We start from the raw sequence: 22,085 nt of genomic DNA on the forward strand, positions 1-22,085 counted from the left end.
AAATTAAAAAGAACAGTATTTATTTGAAATAAAAATTTTTGTGTTACATTATAAATGTAACTTATAAATGCTCTATTGCCACTTCTGACATACAGTGTCGCCCTCTAGTGTACAGATAGAATGATGGAGACTTACTGATAACTAATAATTATAAAGACTATAATATTAAAGATCAACTCCACAGAGTTTAAAATCAATCACTGTCTGAAATGATGAAAATGTGTGTATGGTGTGTAAATTTGGATTATAACAGATCTGTGAAGGACAGTATGTTTGTACCTGGTTTCTGGCTTGTCATGTGTCTGCTGAGGGCGGCTCTTCCTGCAGCCTGGGGGGCGGGGATTGTGGTGGGTGTGATCTTTTCTGTGGGCGGAGCTCCATGCTTGACTGTTTTTGTGGCTAATGCTGTGCTATCAGCGCTGTCCATGTTTATCTTTGGTGCTGCGACACATGCAAGAGATGTTGTAAAGACCATTAACAAGACCAGAGTCATGTGTTGAGGTACGGTTTGAACCTCACCGGGGCTGAAGACAGGAATGGGGACGGTCTGGACTCTGCTGAACGGACTGGACTGCATACTGAAGCCCGGCTGTATGGAGGGTGTACGGACCACAGTGGGGTGTCTTGGGATGGAGGGCATCATCACGGGGATGGGCCCCGGCTGGTCCTCTTCCTCTGCCACTGCCAGGGAGTCCTCAGGCTCCAGAGGCTGAGACAGAGACGAGCTGGAGCTCACCTCGTCCAGATCCTCATAGAACTGAGGAGTCAGGAAGGCTGACCGTGACAGGTTGGCTGAGAAACAGAAAGAGACATATGAGACAAACACAGGGGTGACCGGAGTGTATCGTATCTGAGGGACTACATTGGTGGAAGAATACTTTTTTTTTTATATCTTAACACTTTATTTGCGGTGTTTTATTCTGTGAAACCTTACTACGCATATGAAATAACCATTTTAAATAAGCAATAAGCCCCGTGAAGTCCTGGTTTACAGTGAAATTATAAAAGATAAGACGCTTCACGTCGAGCCTAACGATGCCCCTTAGCAGTAAACCACAGCTTCTTGGGGCTTATTGCTTTAATAGATGTCACTTCAGCAGGGCAATATAATTTGATTGGTAACATTGTATCGGGTCTTATTTTAATAATTGAATTTACTAAAGATAAGATAGATAAGAGTTTGGCTAAATATGACAAAGCCATCTAAAAAGGTTAGAATAAAAAGCCTTTTTAACAAGGAAAAAATTCCCTGTAAATCAATTTAAGATGGCAAAGATCACCCTTTAATGAAAAAGTTTATTGTACACTAGCCATGCACAGAATAAATATATAATATATAAAATAATATGAAAAGCTTGACCATGACATGCCTAAAGCAGCCAAGAACCAGCACCAAAACATACCAAGCAAAACACTGCCTTAGAGCTATCAACAAAATCATAAAAAATATTGAGATATAAATGACTTTTTATCAATAAAAAGATGCACTAGATGCACAATCACACACAGTTGATGTACCTGGAGCTGTCGAGCGAACCGGTGGGGTCTGTCGCTTTGACAGGAAATTCCTCAGCTGAGACTGTTTGGCCGGTGTCATTTTAGCTGCACGCACACGCGCACACACACACACACACACACAGTGACATCTTGGAGGTCAAATTAGAACAACATCTCACTGCAGCTCATTTGTGAGTAGGAGTGCTCCGATTAATCGGCTACCGATCGCTATAGGTGGATAACTTTCTGTGAGCCATATTTTCACAAACAGAGTGAATCATCATGCGCATTCTCTCTCAAAATGTACAAATGGCTTCAAATCACATCGCGTCTGGACTACAAGCAAGATAAACATGAATTGATAACATATCTAATTTTGAAAATGTCAAAAAGAATTCCCTCTCACAAGAGTCACCTAAGAGGGTAACTTTTTCAAAAATTACATCCATGCCCTGAATAAATGTCTAAAAATCTTGTTTGGATCATCACCAATTCTGTATGATGAAAAGAAGGCTTTAAATAGATCGTATCGGTGATTATATCGGCAGATACTGCTTTCTGTGATCGGCCTCATAAATTCCTGATCGGAGCACCCCTATCTGTGAGCAGAATCATCTCGAGTCTAAAGGCATGAACAATTCAGACTGTGCTGTTGAACGTGAGGATGACAGAACTGTGGTGAACACATGCAGATCTTACATGGTGATTTTGCTTTAGGTGTTGTTTCCAGGCTGGCCTTCAGAAGAGCCTCCTTCAAACTCTCTAGCTCACTGTCAAGACTGTAAAACACACAGAACACGTGGATATGGATGCTTCCAGTTTCCCCCCAGGGTGATGCTGCAAACGCATGTGAAATATAAGGACACAAAGTGAGCTGGTGCTGGATAAGCACACAATCCAAGCTGTATTAAATATGTTATTCATCAAATGCTTCAAACTACATTTTAACCTATGTGGCTTTTTCTGCTGTCAGATGCGTGTGATATTCAGTGCGTTTGAGACGTGTTTAGAGAAAACTTAAATCTTACAGTGTTATACTCGTAGGTGAATATTACAAAAAAGTATTGCCACTGTGAATAAATGGGTCTCCTGACAGCAAGAATCATAAATAATTCAGTCAGGTGGATACACAGCTGATAGTCCTACTGAATAGACTGTTAGAATTTGTATTATGGCAAGAAAAAAACAGCCAAGTACAGGAAAATGAGTGGCCATCATTACTTTAAGAAATGAAGGTCAGTCAGTCTGTCTGAAAAATTGGGAAAACTTTGAAAGTGTCCCCAAGTGCAGTCACAAAATCCATCAAGCGCTACAAAGAAACTGGCTCACATGCGGACCATCCCAGGAAAGTAAAGACCAAGAGTCACCTCTGCTGCGGAGGATAAGTTCATCCGAGTCACCAGCCTCAGAAATCGCAGGTTAACAGCAGCTCAGATTAGAGACCAGGTCAATGGCACACGGAGTTCTAGCAGCAGACACATCTCTAGAACAACTGTTAAGAGGAGACTATGTGAATCAGGCCTTCATGGTAGAATATCTGCTAGGAAACCACTGCTAAAGAAAGGCAACAAGCAGAAGAGACTTATTTGGGCTAAAGAACACAAGGAATGGACATTAGACCAGTGGAAATCTGTGCTTTGGTCTGATGAGTCCAAATTTGAGATCTTTGGTTCCAACCACCATGTCTTTGTGCGACGCAGAAAAGGTGAACGGATGGACTCTACATGCCTGGTTCCCATCGTGAAGCATGGAGGAGGAGGTGTGATGGTGTGGGGGTGCTCTGCTGGTGACACTGTTGGGGATTTATTCAAAATTGAAGGCATACTGAACCAGCATGGCTACCACAGCATCTTGCAGCGGCATGCTATTCCATCCGGTTTGCGTTTAGTTGGACCATCATTTATTTTTCAACAGGACAATGACCCCAAACACACCTCCAGGCTGTGTAAGGGCTATTTGACCAAGAAGGAGAGTGATGGGGTGCTGCGCCAGATGACCTGGCCTCCACAGTCACCAGATCTGAACCCAATCGAGATGGTTTAGGGGTGAGCTGGACCGCAGACTGAAGGCAAAAGGGCCAACAAGTGCTAAGCATCTCTCGGGGAACTCCTTCAAGACTGTTGGAAGACCATTTCAGGTGACTACCTCTTGAAGCTCATCAAGAGAATGCCAAGAGTGTGCAAAGAAGTAATCAAAGCAAAAGGTGGCTACTTTGAAGAACCTAGAATATGACATATTTTCAGTTGTTTCACACTTTTTTGTTATGTAAATAATTCCATATATAATTCCACATGTGTTAATTCATAGTTTTGATGCCTTCAGTGTGAATCTACAATTTTCATAGTCATGAAAATAAAGAAAACTCTTTGAATGAGAAGGTGTGTCCAAACTTTTGGTCTGTACTGTACATTAAAATTATTCTTTCTATTTTTGGCGCTCTGGTGTGTCAACTTGTTCTTGTTGTGATCCATTTTTGTGATTTGGGCTGATAGATATCTGAGCTTTTTTGCCTGCAAGATGTTTGAACTTTTTGTTTCTTTTCTGGCTTATATTGCAAAACTATATCATACAATATAAACATAATTAAGATTAAGGATCAACACACAGTGGATATAAAATCATAGCCTATTCTGTGAAAATAAATTAAAATTCGGCCCGTCAAACTATCTAATCTAAAAAGTCTAATTAATTACACGATATGCCGATTAATTAACTTAATTCATTGCAAATTAATCATAATTTAAATGCACCAAATTAATGCATACAATCAACAGCCCTAATAATATTTCTATCATTATGTTGATACAATGCCGAAACCACGTTGAGGAGACCTATTATTTATATATATTTATTTAAAAAAGCATGAAAAAATAGAACAGTAAATAAAATTCTAGGTCTAATTCTAGCTGGGAAGTAATTTTGAAATATGCATATGTTCACTCTCTCTGTTAACAGGTTATAGGCCATATTTTTCAATTTTAGACATTATATTATCAGCACAATCCACTATCGATTGTCCATGATGCACTGTGCTGCAGACATTCACTCTCACCTCTGTCCTGACGGGGTAGAGGGTGTCTGGCTGGTGAAGCTCCGCACTGACATCCCTCTGTAGAGCCTCAGATTGTGCAGGTCACTCTCCAGTCGGTCAAGACGCTGCTTCTGCTGGTTGATGATATCCAGGTTATTGGCCAATGCTGCAAACAGAGCCTCTCTCTCCGGGATGATCATGTGCCTTTAGGAGCAAACACTGATTCTCAGGCATACAGATGAACAGATGTGTGCTAATAAAACACAATATCACAGCTGCTCACCTCTGCTTTTTCTTCTTCTCTAAGTGCTTCTCCCACTCCACGTCCAAAACGGCATTCACGTCTTCCATGGCAAACTTTACATACTGGTACAAGCGGCGGATTTCCTGTGGCAAAAACACACTTTCAGCACACATTATGCTTTTAAACGATGATCTAGGCTGGTTGTCCGAGGTGGTGACGAGACCTTGAGCTGTTCTTCACGCCGAGGGTCCAGTGGTTTCTTGTAGAGCAGCTGGAGGTAGTCTTTGTCTCGGTTGAGCTCGCTCTGTGCTCGTGCCTCCTCTGCTCCAGCGAAGCCCTCCAGCAGGCTGGTCTTCAGTGCACTGATATCCCCGTGAAGAGACTGGGTTCAACAATTTGAGTCAGTCAGTCAAACTCGTTTGTCACTGGCACAATTTTGGGTTTAAAAATGTTTATATCAAGTGCTAAAATGTTTGAATAACCATTGATCATGACCATTTATAACAATTTATTTAAAAATGTGCATTAGTGTATTAATTTGGTAACACTGGAGCTGACATTTGAGTATATTAATCCGTTACAAAAAGAAAAAATTATGTCTTGAGAGCATGCTTACACTTTTTGCTGTTGCTTAGAATGTAATTAAAAATAAAACAGCCACAACATTTAATATATGGAGCCAAAAATGCACTATATGGGTCTGTCTTATATTTATATCATGACATAGTTTAGCAATACCACAAGAGCAAGGATGTTTTTTCCTGAATATCAGCACAATTGCGAGTGTGACAGATTTCAAATAAGAGTTTGATAAACATTTAGTTCATATTGTGAGATGCATTTTTGTTTTTGGTTAAATCTGCCAAGAAACATTGTTCCAAACAAACCCTGTGTTCTGTTTATGAAAGAATCTGCATTTTTTTTAACTATTCAGTTGAGTGAATTATTCAATGGCTCATTCTTAAAGATGACTCCCTCATTAACACAGGACTTACTGCCACCTAGTGGTTTAGTTAGATAAAAGCTAGAACTGTTGGCTGATTAAATTACACACACACACACACACACACACACACACACACACACACACATAATCCGAACTCTTTCATTATCATTCTCAGAGATTTTAATAAAGCGAATCTCACCCATGAACTGCCTAAATATAGACAGCACATCACGTGCCCCACCAGAGACAGCAATATACTGGACCACTGCTACACTGTTTTAAAGGATGCATATCACTCTGTCCCCCAAGCAGCGCTGGGACTCTGGTTCCAGCCTACAGGCAGAAACTCAAATCTGCCAAGCCTGTAGTAAAAACTGTAAAGACACGAACTGTTGAAGCAGAGCAAGATTTACAGGCCTGCTTCGAACATACTGAATGGAGTGTTTTTGAGGCTGCAGCTACTGATCTGGATGAGCTTAATGGCATCGTGACATCCTACATTAAGAACTGTGAGGACATGTGTGTGCCCACCAAAACTTATTTAACATTTAACAACGACAAACCTTGGTTCAGTACAACACTTAAACAGCTTTGCTAGGCCAAAGAGGATGCCTACAGGAGTGAGGTCAAAGACTTATATTTATACAGGCCAAATACAGACTAAATAGGGAGATAAGAGCGGGCAAAGTTACTGGAAAGCTAAAATAAACAGCTTTCAAGCAACGACCCAAAATCAGCGTGGAAAGGCCTGAAAACCATCACCAGCTACAAGACCCCATCCCCCACTAGGGCTGGGCGATATATCTAATGATATGATCATGCGCATCTAGTCAGTAAATCTGGTTCTATGATTACCGCTAAATTGCCATCACCTTTCAAATGAAGAAGCATTTAATAGACAGAGTCGTAGATCACTGACAAGCTATGCAATATCGCATTCATTATCAAAGGTTCATTATCAAAGGTTCATTTCATCTGCAATAATGAAAGCGATATTGCATAGCTTGTCAGTCACGGAACCAGATTTACTGACTAGATGTGCATGATCATATCATTAGATATATTGCCCAGCCCTAGTACCCAGCTCCATCTGTGAGGATGGGAAAACTCACATCCAACACCTTCACCATCAGCACCGGAGCTCCCCAGGGCTGCGTTCTCTCCCCACTGCTATTCTCCCTCTACACAAATGACTGCTCCTCTAAAGAACCCTCTTTCAAGTTCCTGAAATTTGCAGAAGACACCACAGTCATCTGCCTCATCTAGGACGCCATAATGTGATTTTGCTTTTAGGTAGGCTCTGCTAAATGCTTTATCAAAGCAATAGTGCAAAATAAAAAAAAACTATATACCTTTTATGTAATGTTGCATTAAGTGTAAAAATATTTCCGACACCATAAGAAACTGTGGCGGGACAGATTAGACTACGGTGGGCTATGACATGGACATGCCATGATCTAGAAAGTGAATGAGAAGAGTCGCGTTACCTGCTCTGAATCTGAGCTGTTTGTAACTCAAGTGTTTCATGATGTGAGGCTGTCTTTGCACAATTAATAATCTCATTGTTTGATTTGTGCTCATCTAATTTTATGATGTTTTCTTTATGAGGCAACTCACTTTAATTTACTGGATTATCAAAAACAGACATTAAATTAATATCAAAACTTTACATTCTCTCTTTGAAATTTCTGAAAAAAATAAATAAATAAACCTCTAAAAATGTCATATCATCCCTAGCACATGGTGATTTCAGCTGTCAGCCTGGTTAAATGTGCATGTCACACCTCTGTGGTGTCTTTGATCTCCAGTGTGAAGGCGTGCAAGTTCTCGGAGTCCTTCCTCAGGTCTCTCATGTCATCTGTGCTGCCCACCCTAAAATCAGCATTTCTGCAGCGAGTCTTCAGATCGTCCAGCTCCTTCTCAAAGTGTCCGATCTAAGAGAACACAGCAGCCGCTCAGTCAGCATCAATATGACAGGTAATCAGAAATGACTGTGTGAACGTGATTATCACACTCTACCTCCTCCAGTATTCCAGTCATGACGGGGTCCGAGTCTTTCTTCTGCTGCAGGTGTTTCTCCAGTGCTTTCACAGACACGACCTGCCACAAAACACAAGCATACACACTTCAGATCAGTCTGTGCAAGACAAATAAGCCTGGACGTGTCTGATGCTGGTTCATCAGGTCTTCTGTGCAGTACCTGTGCAGATGGAGCGACGGCGGCTGGTTTAGGCTGAGCTGGAGAAGCACTGCTCTGAGCTGCTCGAGACAACACTACAACACAACAAGATTTCACACCTTAATGTCTCTCTGATGACAGTAGGGGTCTAAAGACGTGTGTAGAATTATCCTACATTTCAACATACAACAATTTACGAAATTTTCATCTTGTGTGCATCACCTACAGAATGTTTACAAATACCCTTTTGTGGTTCAGAAAAAATATCATGTGCAGGCAATGTTCAAAAGTTTGGAATAATATTTATATTTGGAATGCATATATTGTGTAAAATTCTGTAATATACACTACCAGTCGAAAGTTTGAGAAAGAAGTCTATTTTGCTCACCAATGCTCCATTTATTTAATCAAAAATACAGTAAAAACAATAATATTGTAAAATATTTTAAAAAGCAAGTTTATGTGAATATACTGTAAAATGCAACTTATTGCTATGATCAAAGCTAAAATTTCAGCATCCAGTCTACAATGTCACATGGTCCTTCAGAAATAATTCTAATCTTCTGATTTGCTGCATAAGAAACATTTCAGCTGATCATCAATCTTGAAAACAGCTGTACTGCCAAATATTTTTGTGGAAACAGTGATGCATTTTATTTTTCTGCATTCACATATGAATAGAAAGTTAAAAAGTACAGCATTTATTTTAAATAGAAATCTTTAGTAACATTATAAACTAACTATTCTATATAAACCCAACCATCACTTCTGATCAATTAAAAGCTTTAAAATAAAAAATATATATATTTTCTTTTTTAAATAGTATTTTATAATGGTAGTGTAAGACGTTTTGCACAAAAATATCAAGCTGCAAAAACTTTTCAACACTGTTAATAAGAAATGTATTCTATAATCCGTGCTCTAAGAAAAGATAATTGTCGGTTTTTCTTATAAAATAATAATAATAATAATATTATTATATATTTGCTTATACAAGTTATATCTATACAGCTTTTACTTTTTAGGACTAAAACATACACCACAGGCTGAATTATTTAAAGACTAATAAATTAAAGGGGTCATATGATGCGATTTCAATTTTTCCTTTCTCTTTAAAGTGTTACAGGCTCTTGGTGCATGAAGATCTGTAAAGTTGCAAAGACTAAAGTCTCAAAGCCAAAGAGATATTCTTTACCAAAGTTAAGACTCTGCCACACCCTCCTAAAACGGCTCATTCTAACACGCCCCACATGTCACTATGTGGAATTATTTGCATAATGCCAAAATGTTCAGGCAAAGAAAGAAGGCGTGGTTTCAGTAACCGCAGTTAGTGTTGAAGCAGACGTGTCAGGGAGATGCTGTGTATCTAAGAGAAAGCAAAAGCACTTTTTATTTGGCCCTCCGAAAGTAGATGCATTTAGGAATCTTTAAGATTACTTACAACAGAACAGCAACGCATTTTATGGACGACGGTTTCATGAATTCTGATTTTGCTATGACAATCTGGCGCTTCGGAATCAGCTACTGTAAGAATGTTTTGTTATTAGTTTAAGTATTTGCTACTGAATGTTCAAATGCAGAGTTTTGTATGTCGCGAGAGAGAGAGAGAGAGGGGGGGGGGTCACACAGTGGAGTCAGCTTTCTTAACCTTCCATGGCTTGTGTACTGCAAACATGTAGTAGCTTCATCACTGTGTCTGTCACTTGCCTCTGTTCCCCTTTCACACTTGAACTAACGGTAAAACTAAGGACATTATTAACGGTCTTTACATTTATATTGAAAGATGAAGCTCTTGATTATGAAAAGGGCATTACAACAACGCGTTTGAGAGAGACAGGGCATAGAGGACCTACAATAATGTACAGTATTTGAAAAATGTGTTTTTGAACATTAAAGCATGTCAACATATTCTGTTACACCAAATAATGATCTTTAAACAAAGCATCATATGACACCTTTAAAGAATGTTTAGCCAACACTGAGGAATCAAATAAATAAAAAATTTAAGAAAGCCTCCGTAGTGTAACGCAGTGGTTCTCAATTCCAGTCCTCGCGCCCCCCTGCTCTGCACATTTTGTATGTTTCTCTTTTCGCTTCAGACGTTTGTTTTATTCGACCGCAAGTGCCCTGCGAAGTGGACATCACAGGATATTCCACCATGATTCCAGTTCGAAGCGAATGTAAATGTTCCATTCAAAGTGCATTGAAGTGTGCGAGACGTGAATTTAAATTGGATTTATTTACACAGGTATATATCATCACACTTGTCTGTGTGTGAAGATGTTGGGAAGCAAAAATTTGTGGATGAATGTTCCGAAGTGAGGTAAACTTCAACAAGAATACCAACGTTCACCACCTCTGGTTTAAGCAGCAGCCTTTTACTTGAGCTTGAAAACCAAATCCTCCGTCTCCCATAATTTCATAAGTATTCGCTGCATTTTTGCCACGTGCAGTGCAAATCTTCGCGCATGTCCGTTTATAAACGTCTATAAACCAGGGTCTACAGCTGAAGCCGTCATGCTGAAAGTGCCTCTGTTCACGTAATCAGTGAATTCTGACTCCTGCTACAAGGTGCCACATTTCGGCAATGCGCACTGTAGGTAGAAGACACTTTGGAGCAGCGCAGAACATGTGCACGTACATGAACATGTAAAACGTCAAATTTTAACCCGCACATTTTCAAAAAACTGTCGCAGTCTAGAGCCCTGATAATTATTTCAAAGTAGTTGCTCATTTTTGTTTGAGCATATAATACTATGTTTGTTTGACATTTTAACATCTTTTCATTTGAACAAATGTTTGATGCTTAATTACTGGTATATGAGTGCAAAAGGTTTATACACATGCTCTGCAGCTAGCATACACAAACATATTCATGTCAGTTTTTGCCTTAATAAACACTAATTTGTTCTTTATTTCTGATGTAGGACAAAATCAATGGAACATATGACTTGCGTTTTGTAAACTAGGCCCTAGGAATAAGCTAAAGGGGTGAAGGGCGTGAGGTGAGCTTGTACCTGCAGGGGGAGCTGGTTTGAGTGCGGCTGTCGTTGGACCGCTGACCTCCGCTGGTGCCGGTTTGGGTGTGGAGGTCAAAGAAAATGGTTGGGCAGCAGATGTGACTGACCCCAGAGAGTCCACTCCCAGAAACCTTAAGAAAAACATTGCAAACTCTCAGCTGATCCTTCAGGATTATCCATCTAATTTAATATCTGAGATCATATGCTTACCTCTCAGTGAGGTTCATCCTGATGGCAGGCGTTGCAGGCTCCGCCGGCGCTTTGGGGCCAGTGACAATCGGGGACACGGCTGGGGGACGCTGAGGAGGTGTGGCCACCGGAGCACTGCTGACTTCCTTCGGAACCAATGAGGAAGCAAAGGAGAAGGCAGGAGGATCGGAGGAGGGTTTGGGAGCGCTGAAGGAGAAACCTCCTGTGGCAGAGCCCAATGAGAAGCCTGAGGATGTGGTAGAACCCAGAGCAGGAAGAGAGAAGGAGAAACCAGTGGAGGACGCGGAGGTGGGCGGAGCCAAGGAGGTGGCAGCAGTGGCTGCTGGTGGCGGGGCTGTGAAGGATAAGGTAGCTGGAGGCAGGGCAGTGCCAGAAGATGCTGGGAGAGATGGGAAAATGGAGGATGGTGCAGAGGCTGTGAAGGATAAGGTGGCTGAAGGTAGGGCCGTGCCAGAAGATGCTGGGAAAGATGGGAAGACGGAGGATGCTGCAGAGACGGGAGCAACAGAGGACGACGATGACTCTGAAAACAAAGTGTGTTAGAGCACAAAAAAGTCACTGGACAGCAAACGCTGCAACTTAAATCACTTCTAAATCATGGTTTGTCTCCGTTAATCAATAATAGATTTAAAGTGCTAGTGAATTAAGCGGACTTCAAGGCACATGCAAGTTTGTCTGGCACAGTAAAGAACTGAAACACTTCAAGTGGAACTAAATGATCTGGTGTGACATCACTTCAAAAACAAGGCCGAAAAAATGTAAAATTTTCCAGAGAAGTCAGTCTGACTGGTTAACACACCTCTGTTAACTATTTGGTCTGTGGCAATTACGTAATAGGTAGAAAACCGATGATGATGAAATGGTTTAGTTGGTCTGTTCAGAAACGAGTAAAAACATGAACAAACCGAAGAGCTGCCATTATAGTAGAAATGAAAATGTAATTCTGATTGAAAGTAATACTGACACTGTTTTTTTCCATGTTCAATAGTATAAAGCAGCTTGCTGTATTGAAGTAGGCCTGGATCATTTTTCCAATTTTATTTGAATGTAATGTTTCGCAATTAAATTTTTTATAAATCCAGGAATCGTGATTTTGAGCAGAAATATTAACAAACGTTGGAATTAGACATGTTGACAATATGCAAATTATTGTTAAGAGAACAGTTAAGACAAGAATGATGCTATTGTTTCATGTGATGCTGCAAGAGATGCGAGTGCCATGGTCAAACACGCTTATATTGCTGCAAAGTTATTGCAAACTTTTTTGTGAAGAACAAGACATGCTGTGAGTATACTGGGATGTTAAACAATGGCTGCGGTCTTACTGGTGGCAGGTGGTCGCTCTCCGTCCTCAGGCAGCGGGACAGCAGCCACGGTCAGCTGCTTGACCCCAGGGTTGAGGTTCAGTAGAGAGAATGGACACAGGACTCCATCCGTAGACAGCAGCATCAGCGTTGGAGCTGGAGGCAATCTCTTCTCATCAGCTGAGGATACAAGAAAAACGTGACAACACCATGTTTACAAAACAGGGTTCATGACTGCATGAAAAGCTAATTATTATTTATTAGTGCAACTTCAATATAAACAAATGAGGATGAACAACTAAACAATAAAACTGAAACAGCGATATTTCAAAATAATGCTTCTCACAAACCTCTGCAAGCGTTGTGAATTGGGAAAACCATTTTTGCTAGATTCACTTTATTTACATTCACATAATTTCCAACTATTTTGTGATGGGTCTTTTCAGCATTTCACCAATATTCAGCCGAATAAAAGCTTGAGAATTTGACAATAAATGTTTCAGCATTTGAATGAAAGATTTTAAGACATAAATACTTGTCCTGGTAATTGGCTCTTGTAAAGCATGAACACAAGTGCAAAGGCCCATAAAAATAACCATTTCCTTTAGCAGTAGTCTCTTTGTTCTTTGTGTATGGATGTGTCAGCAGCAGCAACAGGAAACATTTTCTTAGGAAAAGAAATGTCATATCAGTTTAAACAGACATTAGAAGTTTATTAGCTCTTACACAGGTGTATGTCCTCTTGGCTGGTGTAATCGATGGCCATACCGACAGGAAGTGTGTCCTCACTGTTCTCTGTGACAGGAAGCTCTGCACGACTGGCGTCTTCCAGCAGCCACAGCTCCCAGTTCACCTGCACACAACATCACATCAGACCTCTGTGACTAACACTTGTTTTCAAGATTTATTTTTTGCATATATGATACGATAGGAAAGATCAAAACTGACAGGAAACGAAGTGTGAGAGAGATGAGGGCAGGACTGGGCAAGGTCCTCAAGTTGGGACTCGAACTTGTGACACCTATAGCTCAACAGTGCAAGGCTATCAGCGCCGACACCAACACTTATTTTACTATTACTGAGATACTAGTATAGTTTAGCGATAAACAGCTTTTATTTTTATATTTGGTATTCATTTTATGCTTCAGTATTTTTACACATTTGTCATTTTAACTTATTTTTTAGTTCTGTTATTCTATTACTTTAACTAAAAAAAAAAAAAAAGGAAATAGAAAAATAAATTTGTTGTTTTGATACCTAGTTGCAATAAAATCCATTTAACTTTAATGGTCATAATGTTGTTCCAAACCTGTACAAGTTTCTCTCAGCTGCTGAAATCAGAAGATATTTTGAAGAATGCTTGCAACCAAATAGTTTCTGGTCCCCATTGACTTCCATAATAACCTTGTTTCCATTCTACAGAAGTCAATAGCTACCGTCAACTAACTGAATTAAAAGTGTTAACAATGACAATTATCCTTTTTTGGTGAATTATCCTTTTAATTATCAAGTGTTAAAAAAATAATAATAAAAATAAAAAATAAAAAAATAAAATAATAATAATAATAATAATAATAATAAATATATATATATATGTATATATATATTTTTTTCTTCTTAAGGTTTAGTTAACATAAATAACCCATGTTTCTGATGTGATTACCTTGTCCTCTTGTTTCGCGATGATGCTGACTTCAATGGCAGCGGCTGATGAAGCCAAAACCAAATCCCTACACAAGAGAAATCAGTTTCTTTTGATTTGTGCAACTTATGTCCTCTCTGGACTAACAAAGCTCATGCAGAGCACAGGACATGCAGACGCGTCTCACCAGTCCTCGATATGGCACAGGTAGTAGTGATGCTGCCTCTCGGTGCAAGTGCCGTACACTAGGTCGTTGAAGTTCAGATAGCGTTCATCTCTCTTTTCGTCCTTTTTCTGATACACGCACACAGTTGACACATTGTTAGTAGTCATGTCTGAAAAGTTTTACGATGTATCATTGGTTAGAATAACTCACGGGCAATGACACGACCACCAGCTCCGGTGGCGTCTCCAAAGAGCCATCAGCCGCTGCATATGCCACCGCAAAGTTATACGTGCTTAACCACAACACATCTAGCACTGTGGAGAACGGACACACACACACACACACACACACACACACATAAGCACAGACTCCAATGCTCACATTCTTACTTATGAGCATGGAAGGCATGATTTCAGGGGTCATGAACTGCCATTTTTTTGTACTGTACTCTGATGTAGTCAATGCCCACACCATCACAGAAAATGAAGGGATAGGGCTGCATGATTAGATGAAATAAAACCAAAATCACAATGTAGCTCAGTGCCATTATTAAATCATAAAAGATGTGGATTAATAAATAAAATAAAAGTGCTGCAAGTAAAAAAAAAAAGCTTGATGTTTTAATCTATGAAAATAAAGAAATTAGCCATGATGTAATTTTACTGTTGTACTTAATATCATATAGCAGAAAATATATACAGTTCAGTATAATATTCACTGTTTAATATATTTTTTATAATAATAATAACAGCAATAATATTCGCCAAAATGTGCAGTACTACAAACATGAACCTGCAGCAAAAAACATTTTAGATTGCAATTAGATTGTTGATTGTTCAGAAGCCAAAGTCTGGGCTTAAAGTTGTGGTGACACTCATCTCGTAAATATAAATCATACAGCATGACATGAAAGCATCAGTGAGGCTGATTAGCACTGACATCACATCTATACATGAACACAAGTCACAGTGAGAACGCAGTAAATCTGAGCCGTTGTACCTTTGACCGGGTGATCCTGACTGTAGAAGCTGGGACAGGGGATCACTTTCTTGGCCTGTAAGGTCTGAGACACAAACACACAGCATGACATTACACACTGGAACAAACTCTAAAGTTTTAACAGTCACTCTAACTTTATGAGAGTAGCAAGTCCACGCCACTACTGTAACAATCACAACTCAGAGTCACAACATCAGTGGAATCATTTTCACAATGATGTATGATAAAAACATTAATCCATCCTGCTTTAAAGACCTTGAGCATTTAAAGTGGCAGACAACAAAACTGCAGCATGTTTATAATGAACAGAACAATATTGTGTTTTCGTAGTGAAGCAGTTGTGGAAATAGTTATCATGCTTGGTAAAGTGTAGGTCTGAGGATCTGTCCGTCATAAACAGTGATGTAAAGACGTACGGGAGTGAACTGAACCACTGTGGCATCCTGTTTCCCAGCAGACACCTGCTTCCCTTTAGGACTCCAGCAAACTACAATGAGAGAGACAGAGGAACGAATCAGCATGTTTCAAAATAAGGAGAGACACTGAAAAACCAGTGGTGGAGACATCTGGAAACTGATGACTTCATTCAAGATTAGCACTGTGAGAATAAAGACAGCACGCAGTAAACACTGACCGCAGGTGATTCCCTCAGAGGCAGGAAGCTGAGCGACCACACTGACAGAGTCCTGAACATCCAGCACCATCATACTGCCATCAGACAGACACACGGCCAGACGGGACGCGTCCACTGGACTCCACTTCAGATCCTGGACCAGCGTATCTACAGCAGCCGGGGGTTTGAAAGAGGTGAAGGGACGCTTCTCCTGTCTGTCCTGCTGGAGCAAACACACACACTCTGGTATTCTTCACATTCTTGATCCATGACCATCTTATATTTATTCTTTAAATATACTTGAACTATATGAACTAAACAAAAATCACCTCTAAATTAAGCACAATTTATCTCTATATAAATATATACAAATATAAGAACAAAAATTTCATTTCAAATGCAATGTTTTAAAAAAAATAATTAAAAAAAATAAAAAAGAATTTGGCAAATGTATTTGATTTTCAGTAGATGGAAAGCAAACTAATGCAATCTGATGGGAGAAATAAGGACAGTCACATGTAATGTGGTTCAACTAATAGATGTCTGTAAGTTAAAAGTGAACATGGATGAATGTAAGCCTGTCTTACATTTCTTACAGCAGCATGTGCTGTATAAATGTTCAAAATTGTTCAGTTTTCACAACTGCTTAGTGAAGTTTTGGTCTACTGGAAGTCTTTTCAGGAAGACGATCCAGCACAATCCACTGAAATATCATTATATACTGAGGACACCCATTAAAATGTAATTCAGTGGAACGAGTTCATTTACTAAAAAAATCCCATCAGGCACGTTTAGGACAAGAATATTTACATGACACTGAAAGACTTATTTAGGAATTAGAGTACTAATTGTCATTTTAAATCTTTACTGATCTTTGCCACAACTACGTTTTAACCCATTTGTTAGCAATGAGATTTTAATCATTTAAAACATAATCAAATTTAGTATGATCACTAGTTCTTTGATATGCTTTAATAAGTACAAGTCAGAATAAATGTTGTTTGTTTTTTACATAAATATGTTACATTTAATGGTGACCCAAAATTAATTCACCCATATTTTGACATTTTATTTTTACAAAACTGATTTGAATCAATAAAGCAGACAATTTAATTGCATTTAATATGCTTTCTGCATGTATAAAATCACTCTTGTAAATTTTGTTTTTTACGTGGACACCAAAATGGGGCATTACCAAAGACTGATTTGTAGACTTCATCCCCAAAAAAACTGCTCTGAATTTTCATATTTCCCATTCATTTCCTATGGTCATCACTTTTGATTGTGAAGATCACACTACACTATTTATTTTAAAATAATTTAACCTTTTTAACAATTTTTTTAACCAAAGTCTCATACCATCCCGTTGAAAAAAAAAAGAGAACAAAATCTTTTGGTTTAAAATTAAGTATAATAGCTTTAAGTCTGCATCATTGATTCTATTATTTTTGTGTTTATTTCTTTGAAGCTGCTTTAGTAATAAATGTGACATGACTTTAATATGAACTAAAGTATGCCACATCATTCCACTGCTTCTGCTGCAGACATGCGTGTAGACTTAAAGATCTAAAACACGAGGAGCTGCTTGAAGAGCAAACAGATGAAATCGGTGTTGAAGTAGTTTTAGGAGAGCTGAATGACCTTGTTGAGGAAAGTGCGGACATCGTAGAAATCCAGCGTGAGCTCAGCGGTGTCCCCCGTCCCACACACAGACAGCGTGAGTTCATCGCTGCTGAGAGCCATGTGATGCATCGCCGCACCGACTGTCACCGTGACAGCGCAGGAGCACTCCACTGATGAGACACACACGAGACACACGTGAGTCTGAGCTCAGTCACAGCAGAGCAGAGTAGAGTTTACATGAGCGTTCATACCTGTGTCATTGGGGTTTCCCTCCAGACGGCCGGCTGCGATCACATTTCTCGTCCAGAACACTTTCAGAATCTCGTCTTTGCCAGCAAAAGTCAGGCCATATTTGTTGGAGATGGCGAGGAGACTGGAGCGCTCCTTAGGAAGATCCGCAGAAGACTCGAACACACGAATCTTCTTCATCTGACGGAACTGAAAGTCCTGAGGAACACAGAAGTGCACATCTATATGTCAGTGCATATTACTGCTGTGCAATAACGGTTGCAATAACGAACACGGTGTACACACTTCTGTGTCAGCCGCGACACAGGGATATGTTCTCTATGTGTATTTATGCTTTGATATGAACGAAAAAAGCACCACCGTGCAGCGCAGCTGACACATAAGAGCATAAGCTACCAGCGTTCAGCTCATATTCTCCAAAATGACACTACAGTGATCTGGAGAGACACAGAGACAAATTGTTGAATAAAGTCGATATTTTTGTTTTCTTTGTGTACAAAAAGTATTCTCGTCACTTCATAATGTTACGGATGAACCACTGATGGCAGATGGACTATTCTGATTATGTCTTGCATACTTTTCTGGACCTTGACAGTGTAATTTACGTGCTTCTTGCATCGACCAATAGTTTCACTTCAATCCTCAATATATCATCAGGAGCCATGGGTATTAATTTTGTGTTGCATGACATGCTGTTTTGACTATCAAAGTGGCGGTAGCCATTGATTTGCATTATATGAATCAGCAATTTCAGCTAAAAATCTTCTTTGATGTTCTATTGAAGAAAAAATGTTGATGTTCTACTTCTTGGATGGCCTGAGGGTGAGTATATTAACATTTATGGTTGAACTGTCACTTTAATTCAAAGGGAAAACATGTTCTTATTCCCCACTGACAGATATTTGAAAAAATATGTGTATGTAACATTTAATGCCATGACTTCGTGAATTTAAGACTTTCTGCTCTGATTTAAGTAAGACCTTTTAACGGGTTTTTGTTGACCTGAAGAAAACCATTAACACAAATACAATTGTACGGATGACAGTGACGTCATAAGCACAACATATAATACAAATAATTTTGGTTTAAATATTACACAACAAACAATTTATTCAGATTCAGGTTTGTGTTAAAGAAGAAAAAAAAACTCACAGCTTTCACATTCATTTCACAGCAAGAGTGACATTTATCTAAAAGAAGCCTATAATGATCTGGCTTGTTTCAAATCCAAATATGTCAAATATGTACAAATAATATGCAGAGAATCTGATGGGAAACTATATTATGCTGTCAAGCTGAAACTCGTATTAATTAATTAAGACATATATGATACTTAATAACCTCCAGCATGTGTTTACGTTATTAGTTCGTGTGCTTAACTCAAAGTTCTAAAGCCACAAGCCACATTAACTCATACCCCCCATAAATATCATCTTTACCTGCCACAGGACGTCTTTACTCTAATAACTAACGTTATAACGTACTACTTCTACTAATAAGAAGAAAAATAATAAGGAAAAGAGTTATACTAGCCGATAAGTGTCTCACCTTCATCTCTCTCTCTGGAATAGAGTCCGGATCGTCTCCCATCTTTGCAAAGCTTCACTCGAGCGCCGTCAAGTAGAATGACAAGTGAATGTGTAGATAATAAATATATTATTGGCTAACTAATGAATTAATTCTGTTCATCTCAAACTCTCTGCGTTTTAACAACAACCCACGTTGAACTGTGGCAGGAAATGACGCGTTTTGACACGGAAGCGTGTCATCACTATCTTGTCACACGGTAGCGATCTCTAACGGCCAAACGCAGTACAGCAGCACAGTGCTCATGAAACAAAACCGATTCACGTTGATTGCCTAGTATTTGTGATATCTTCTAATCCATGATAAAATTGTGTAAGTGGCTCTTAGAAGGTCTACGCGAGGCTCACATTTTAACATTAAACAACATGTCCTCTGGCAAAAACAACTTGTTCTTTATTACAGCCTAATGAAGAGACTTTATGATTCTCTTATGACATGATTCTTAAACATGGCGAGAACCAATAAATGTCAATTTAGTAAAAATATGAATTGATCCATATAACAGCTGATAGTGACAAAACTAGCAGCAGCATAAATTAAGCCAATACAATGTAAAACAATGATAATATTTTAATAATAATTACCTCAAAATGTTTTCAAACCACAGTTAATGCTGGGAACTTGCTCAATATTGTTCAACGTAAAATTATTTGTTTAGATAACTTTTTTGCTAGAGTTCACACAAAATAATAAACTGAGGCTCCTACTAAAAATTCTTTACATTTGATTTTTTATTTTATTTGACAGTGTAGCCTATAAAAACTTCTTAAAAATGCATGTTGGCCACAATTATTGGCACGCCTAGAAATTCTTATGAGTAAAATATCTCTGAAGTACTTTCCCATTCATATTTACATGTTTTAGCAAACCAGGGTATCTAGGAGCATTAAATTATTATCCAGCATATTTCACATGATTATAAATATGGGGAACACAGAAGCAAAATTCTCTTGATCGTCCATGAGTAAAACCAAAGAATATAGTTCTGATGTGCAGAACAATATTGTTGAGCTTCACAAAATAGAAAGTGGTGGTAAGAAAATATCTAAAGCATTGAAGAGGAGGTGTGTCTTTATCATCCTAATTCACAATAGTGAGGAGAGTTGGTGAATGAATGCAGAGGTTTGTTGAGTCTTGGGGTCAGAAAGCCTAAAACATCTAGAACATATATAGCCCATTATAACCAAATGGATTCAATCTTTGTTTCAACTTAGGAGCAGCTTGCATCACAGGCTTCATTGATTTTAGCTTAAACCTCCACAAATAATGCTTTTTTCACTCAAGAACTGAGGTGTGTAAGCTCAGATCAATGAGTACTACTGAATAATCAGCTCCAAAAAGAAACACAAAAACCTGTGCTAAATGAACAAAACAAGTTGATAAAAATAGGATAATGAGAGATTCATCATTTCTTGAACACCAAAAGGATTTTAAGCAGCTAACAAGAAATTATCATCACATTTGCACACCGAAGACACAAGGGAACGGAATGAAAGAGATTTTATTTGTGACAATAACAGTGACATGTTGCAGTAGACATAATTGTTTCTTATTTGAATAAAAAAGCAGTTTAATGGTTCATTATAAACTTTTGTAAGGATCTTGCATGAAAGCACGTCGTGGCGATGCTACGCTATAGGCAAAGCTCAGCTATCGTTAGTCCTTCAATGTTTGAGTCAAAGATCCTCAAACACTTTCTCCCTCTGATTGTCGGCGCTCGGAGCTCGAGGTTTACCGGCTCCCACTGAATTCCACCAACCTTTACACAAATTTTAAAGTGCTGCCATTATTTACTACAAGGAGAAACACGCGTAAGTAGTGCAGACGGGACTCGAGTCCCACGAGAACTGCTCATCGGATCGATCTGTGGAGAAACAGCATGCAGTTATAGGCAGATCATTAATGTGCATATTAATTTGAATAATTAAACAAAGCCATTCGGCTGCACAGCATCCCGACAGAGAAATATGCAATTATGCTAAAACACTGCTGAATCCTCGGGGTGTTTTAACTCCCAAATCAAAAGAATAAAACAAGAAATTATCATTTGCATAAAGAAGATGAAGGCCCGTTGCATTTTTTTTAGCATATGCATTCTCTTCTGATAGGATGAACACCTGGAAACAGCCATTTTTGTTACATTCATTGGCCATTACTGTGATAGGTTATTCTGTAATGTGGCAAGAGCCAAATGATGAAATTCTGGACCACTGCGGTCTTTAAATGTTACTAAAGTAATTAATATGTTCTGTTTGACAGAGTTTGCATTTCATCATGCACAGATGTTTGTTCACAAACACTCGTCTCATTCTCACACGCACGAGCGAAACCTCAGAGCTGAGCATTAGTGCTGATATTCGGGAAAACGCTTAGTCTTACTGAAGAAGCTTCTACGCTACTGTACCAACAGAAATCTATAAATTAGCACATTACATACATTCGAACAGCTGCAATAAACATGTTTGCGCTCTACAAGGTGGTAAAGGATCCACGTTATCTAGTGCATGAATTCAGAGCCACTTCGCTTCAAAAAATAAAGCTGGGGACAAGATACTTGGGAGATTGGCATACAGATACTACAGGGCTTCTGGGTAAATCATTAGGTATATAAAAGTACTAGTGTAATACTGGCCTTAGTAATCATATGTTAGTTCCAGCACATTTTAGTGGCAGCCAGCTGACTATTTCTACCTTTAGAAACCTATAGCTATCAAGCTAAATAGTCACAGACTACATAAATATGAAATCGAACAGCATTAATCATAACGTATGAGC

The 22,085-nt window shown here is 38.9% G+C and overlaps 1 protein-coding gene and 1 long non-coding RNA gene across 2 annotated transcripts in view; both read right to left on the reverse strand.

Moving 5' to 3' along the window:
- LOC132140715 (nuclear pore complex protein Nup214-like) overlaps window positions 1–19,455 on the reverse strand; it is a 48,745-nt gene extending 29,290 nt beyond the window's left edge. Inside the window, exons 1-23 of the mRNA XM_059549624.1 lie at window positions 19,272–19,455; window positions 17,726–17,921; window positions 17,493–17,644; window positions 15,873–16,071; window positions 15,655–15,725; window positions 15,239–15,302; window positions 14,450–14,553; window positions 14,261–14,367; window positions 14,095–14,161; window positions 13,158–13,284; window positions 12,453–12,611; window positions 11,128–11,650; window positions 10,915–11,048; window positions 7,919–7,992; window positions 7,738–7,818; window positions 7,503–7,652; window positions 4,996–5,154; window positions 4,812–4,915; window positions 4,550–4,732; window positions 2,197–2,276; window positions 1,519–1,602; window positions 520–792; window positions 280–441 (exon numbers count right to left, since the gene is read on the reverse strand). Coding sequence (XP_059405607.1) covers window positions 280–441; window positions 520–792; window positions 1,519–1,602; window positions 2,197–2,276; window positions 4,550–4,732; window positions 4,812–4,915; window positions 4,996–5,154; window positions 7,503–7,652; window positions 7,738–7,818; window positions 7,919–7,992; window positions 10,915–11,048; window positions 11,128–11,650; window positions 12,453–12,611; window positions 13,158–13,284; window positions 14,095–14,161; window positions 14,261–14,367; window positions 14,450–14,553; window positions 15,239–15,302; window positions 15,655–15,725; window positions 15,873–16,071; window positions 17,493–17,644; window positions 17,726–17,921; window positions 19,272–19,313 — 3,295 coding nt within the window. The 5' untranslated portion in view covers window positions 19,314–19,455. The remainder of the gene's footprint in view (window positions 1–279; window positions 442–519; window positions 793–1,518; window positions 1,603–2,196; window positions 2,277–4,549; window positions 4,733–4,811; window positions 4,916–4,995; window positions 5,155–7,502; window positions 7,653–7,737; window positions 7,819–7,918; window positions 7,993–10,914; window positions 11,049–11,127; window positions 11,651–12,452; window positions 12,612–13,157; window positions 13,285–14,094; window positions 14,162–14,260; window positions 14,368–14,449; window positions 14,554–15,238; window positions 15,303–15,654; window positions 15,726–15,872; window positions 16,072–17,492; window positions 17,645–17,725; window positions 17,922–19,271) is intronic.
- Window positions 1–22,085, reverse strand: part of LOC132140245 (uncharacterized) — a 146,769-nt gene that overhangs the window by 54,029 nt on the left and 70,655 nt on the right. The gene's annotated exons all lie outside the window — the stretch shown is intronic.

The sequence above is a fragment of the Carassius carassius genome, chromosome 5, assembly GCF_963082965.1.
Source record: "Carassius carassius chromosome 5, fCarCar2.1, whole genome shotgun sequence".
Classification (NCBI taxonomy): domain Eukaryota; kingdom Metazoa; phylum Chordata; class Actinopteri; order Cypriniformes; family Cyprinidae; genus Carassius; species Carassius carassius.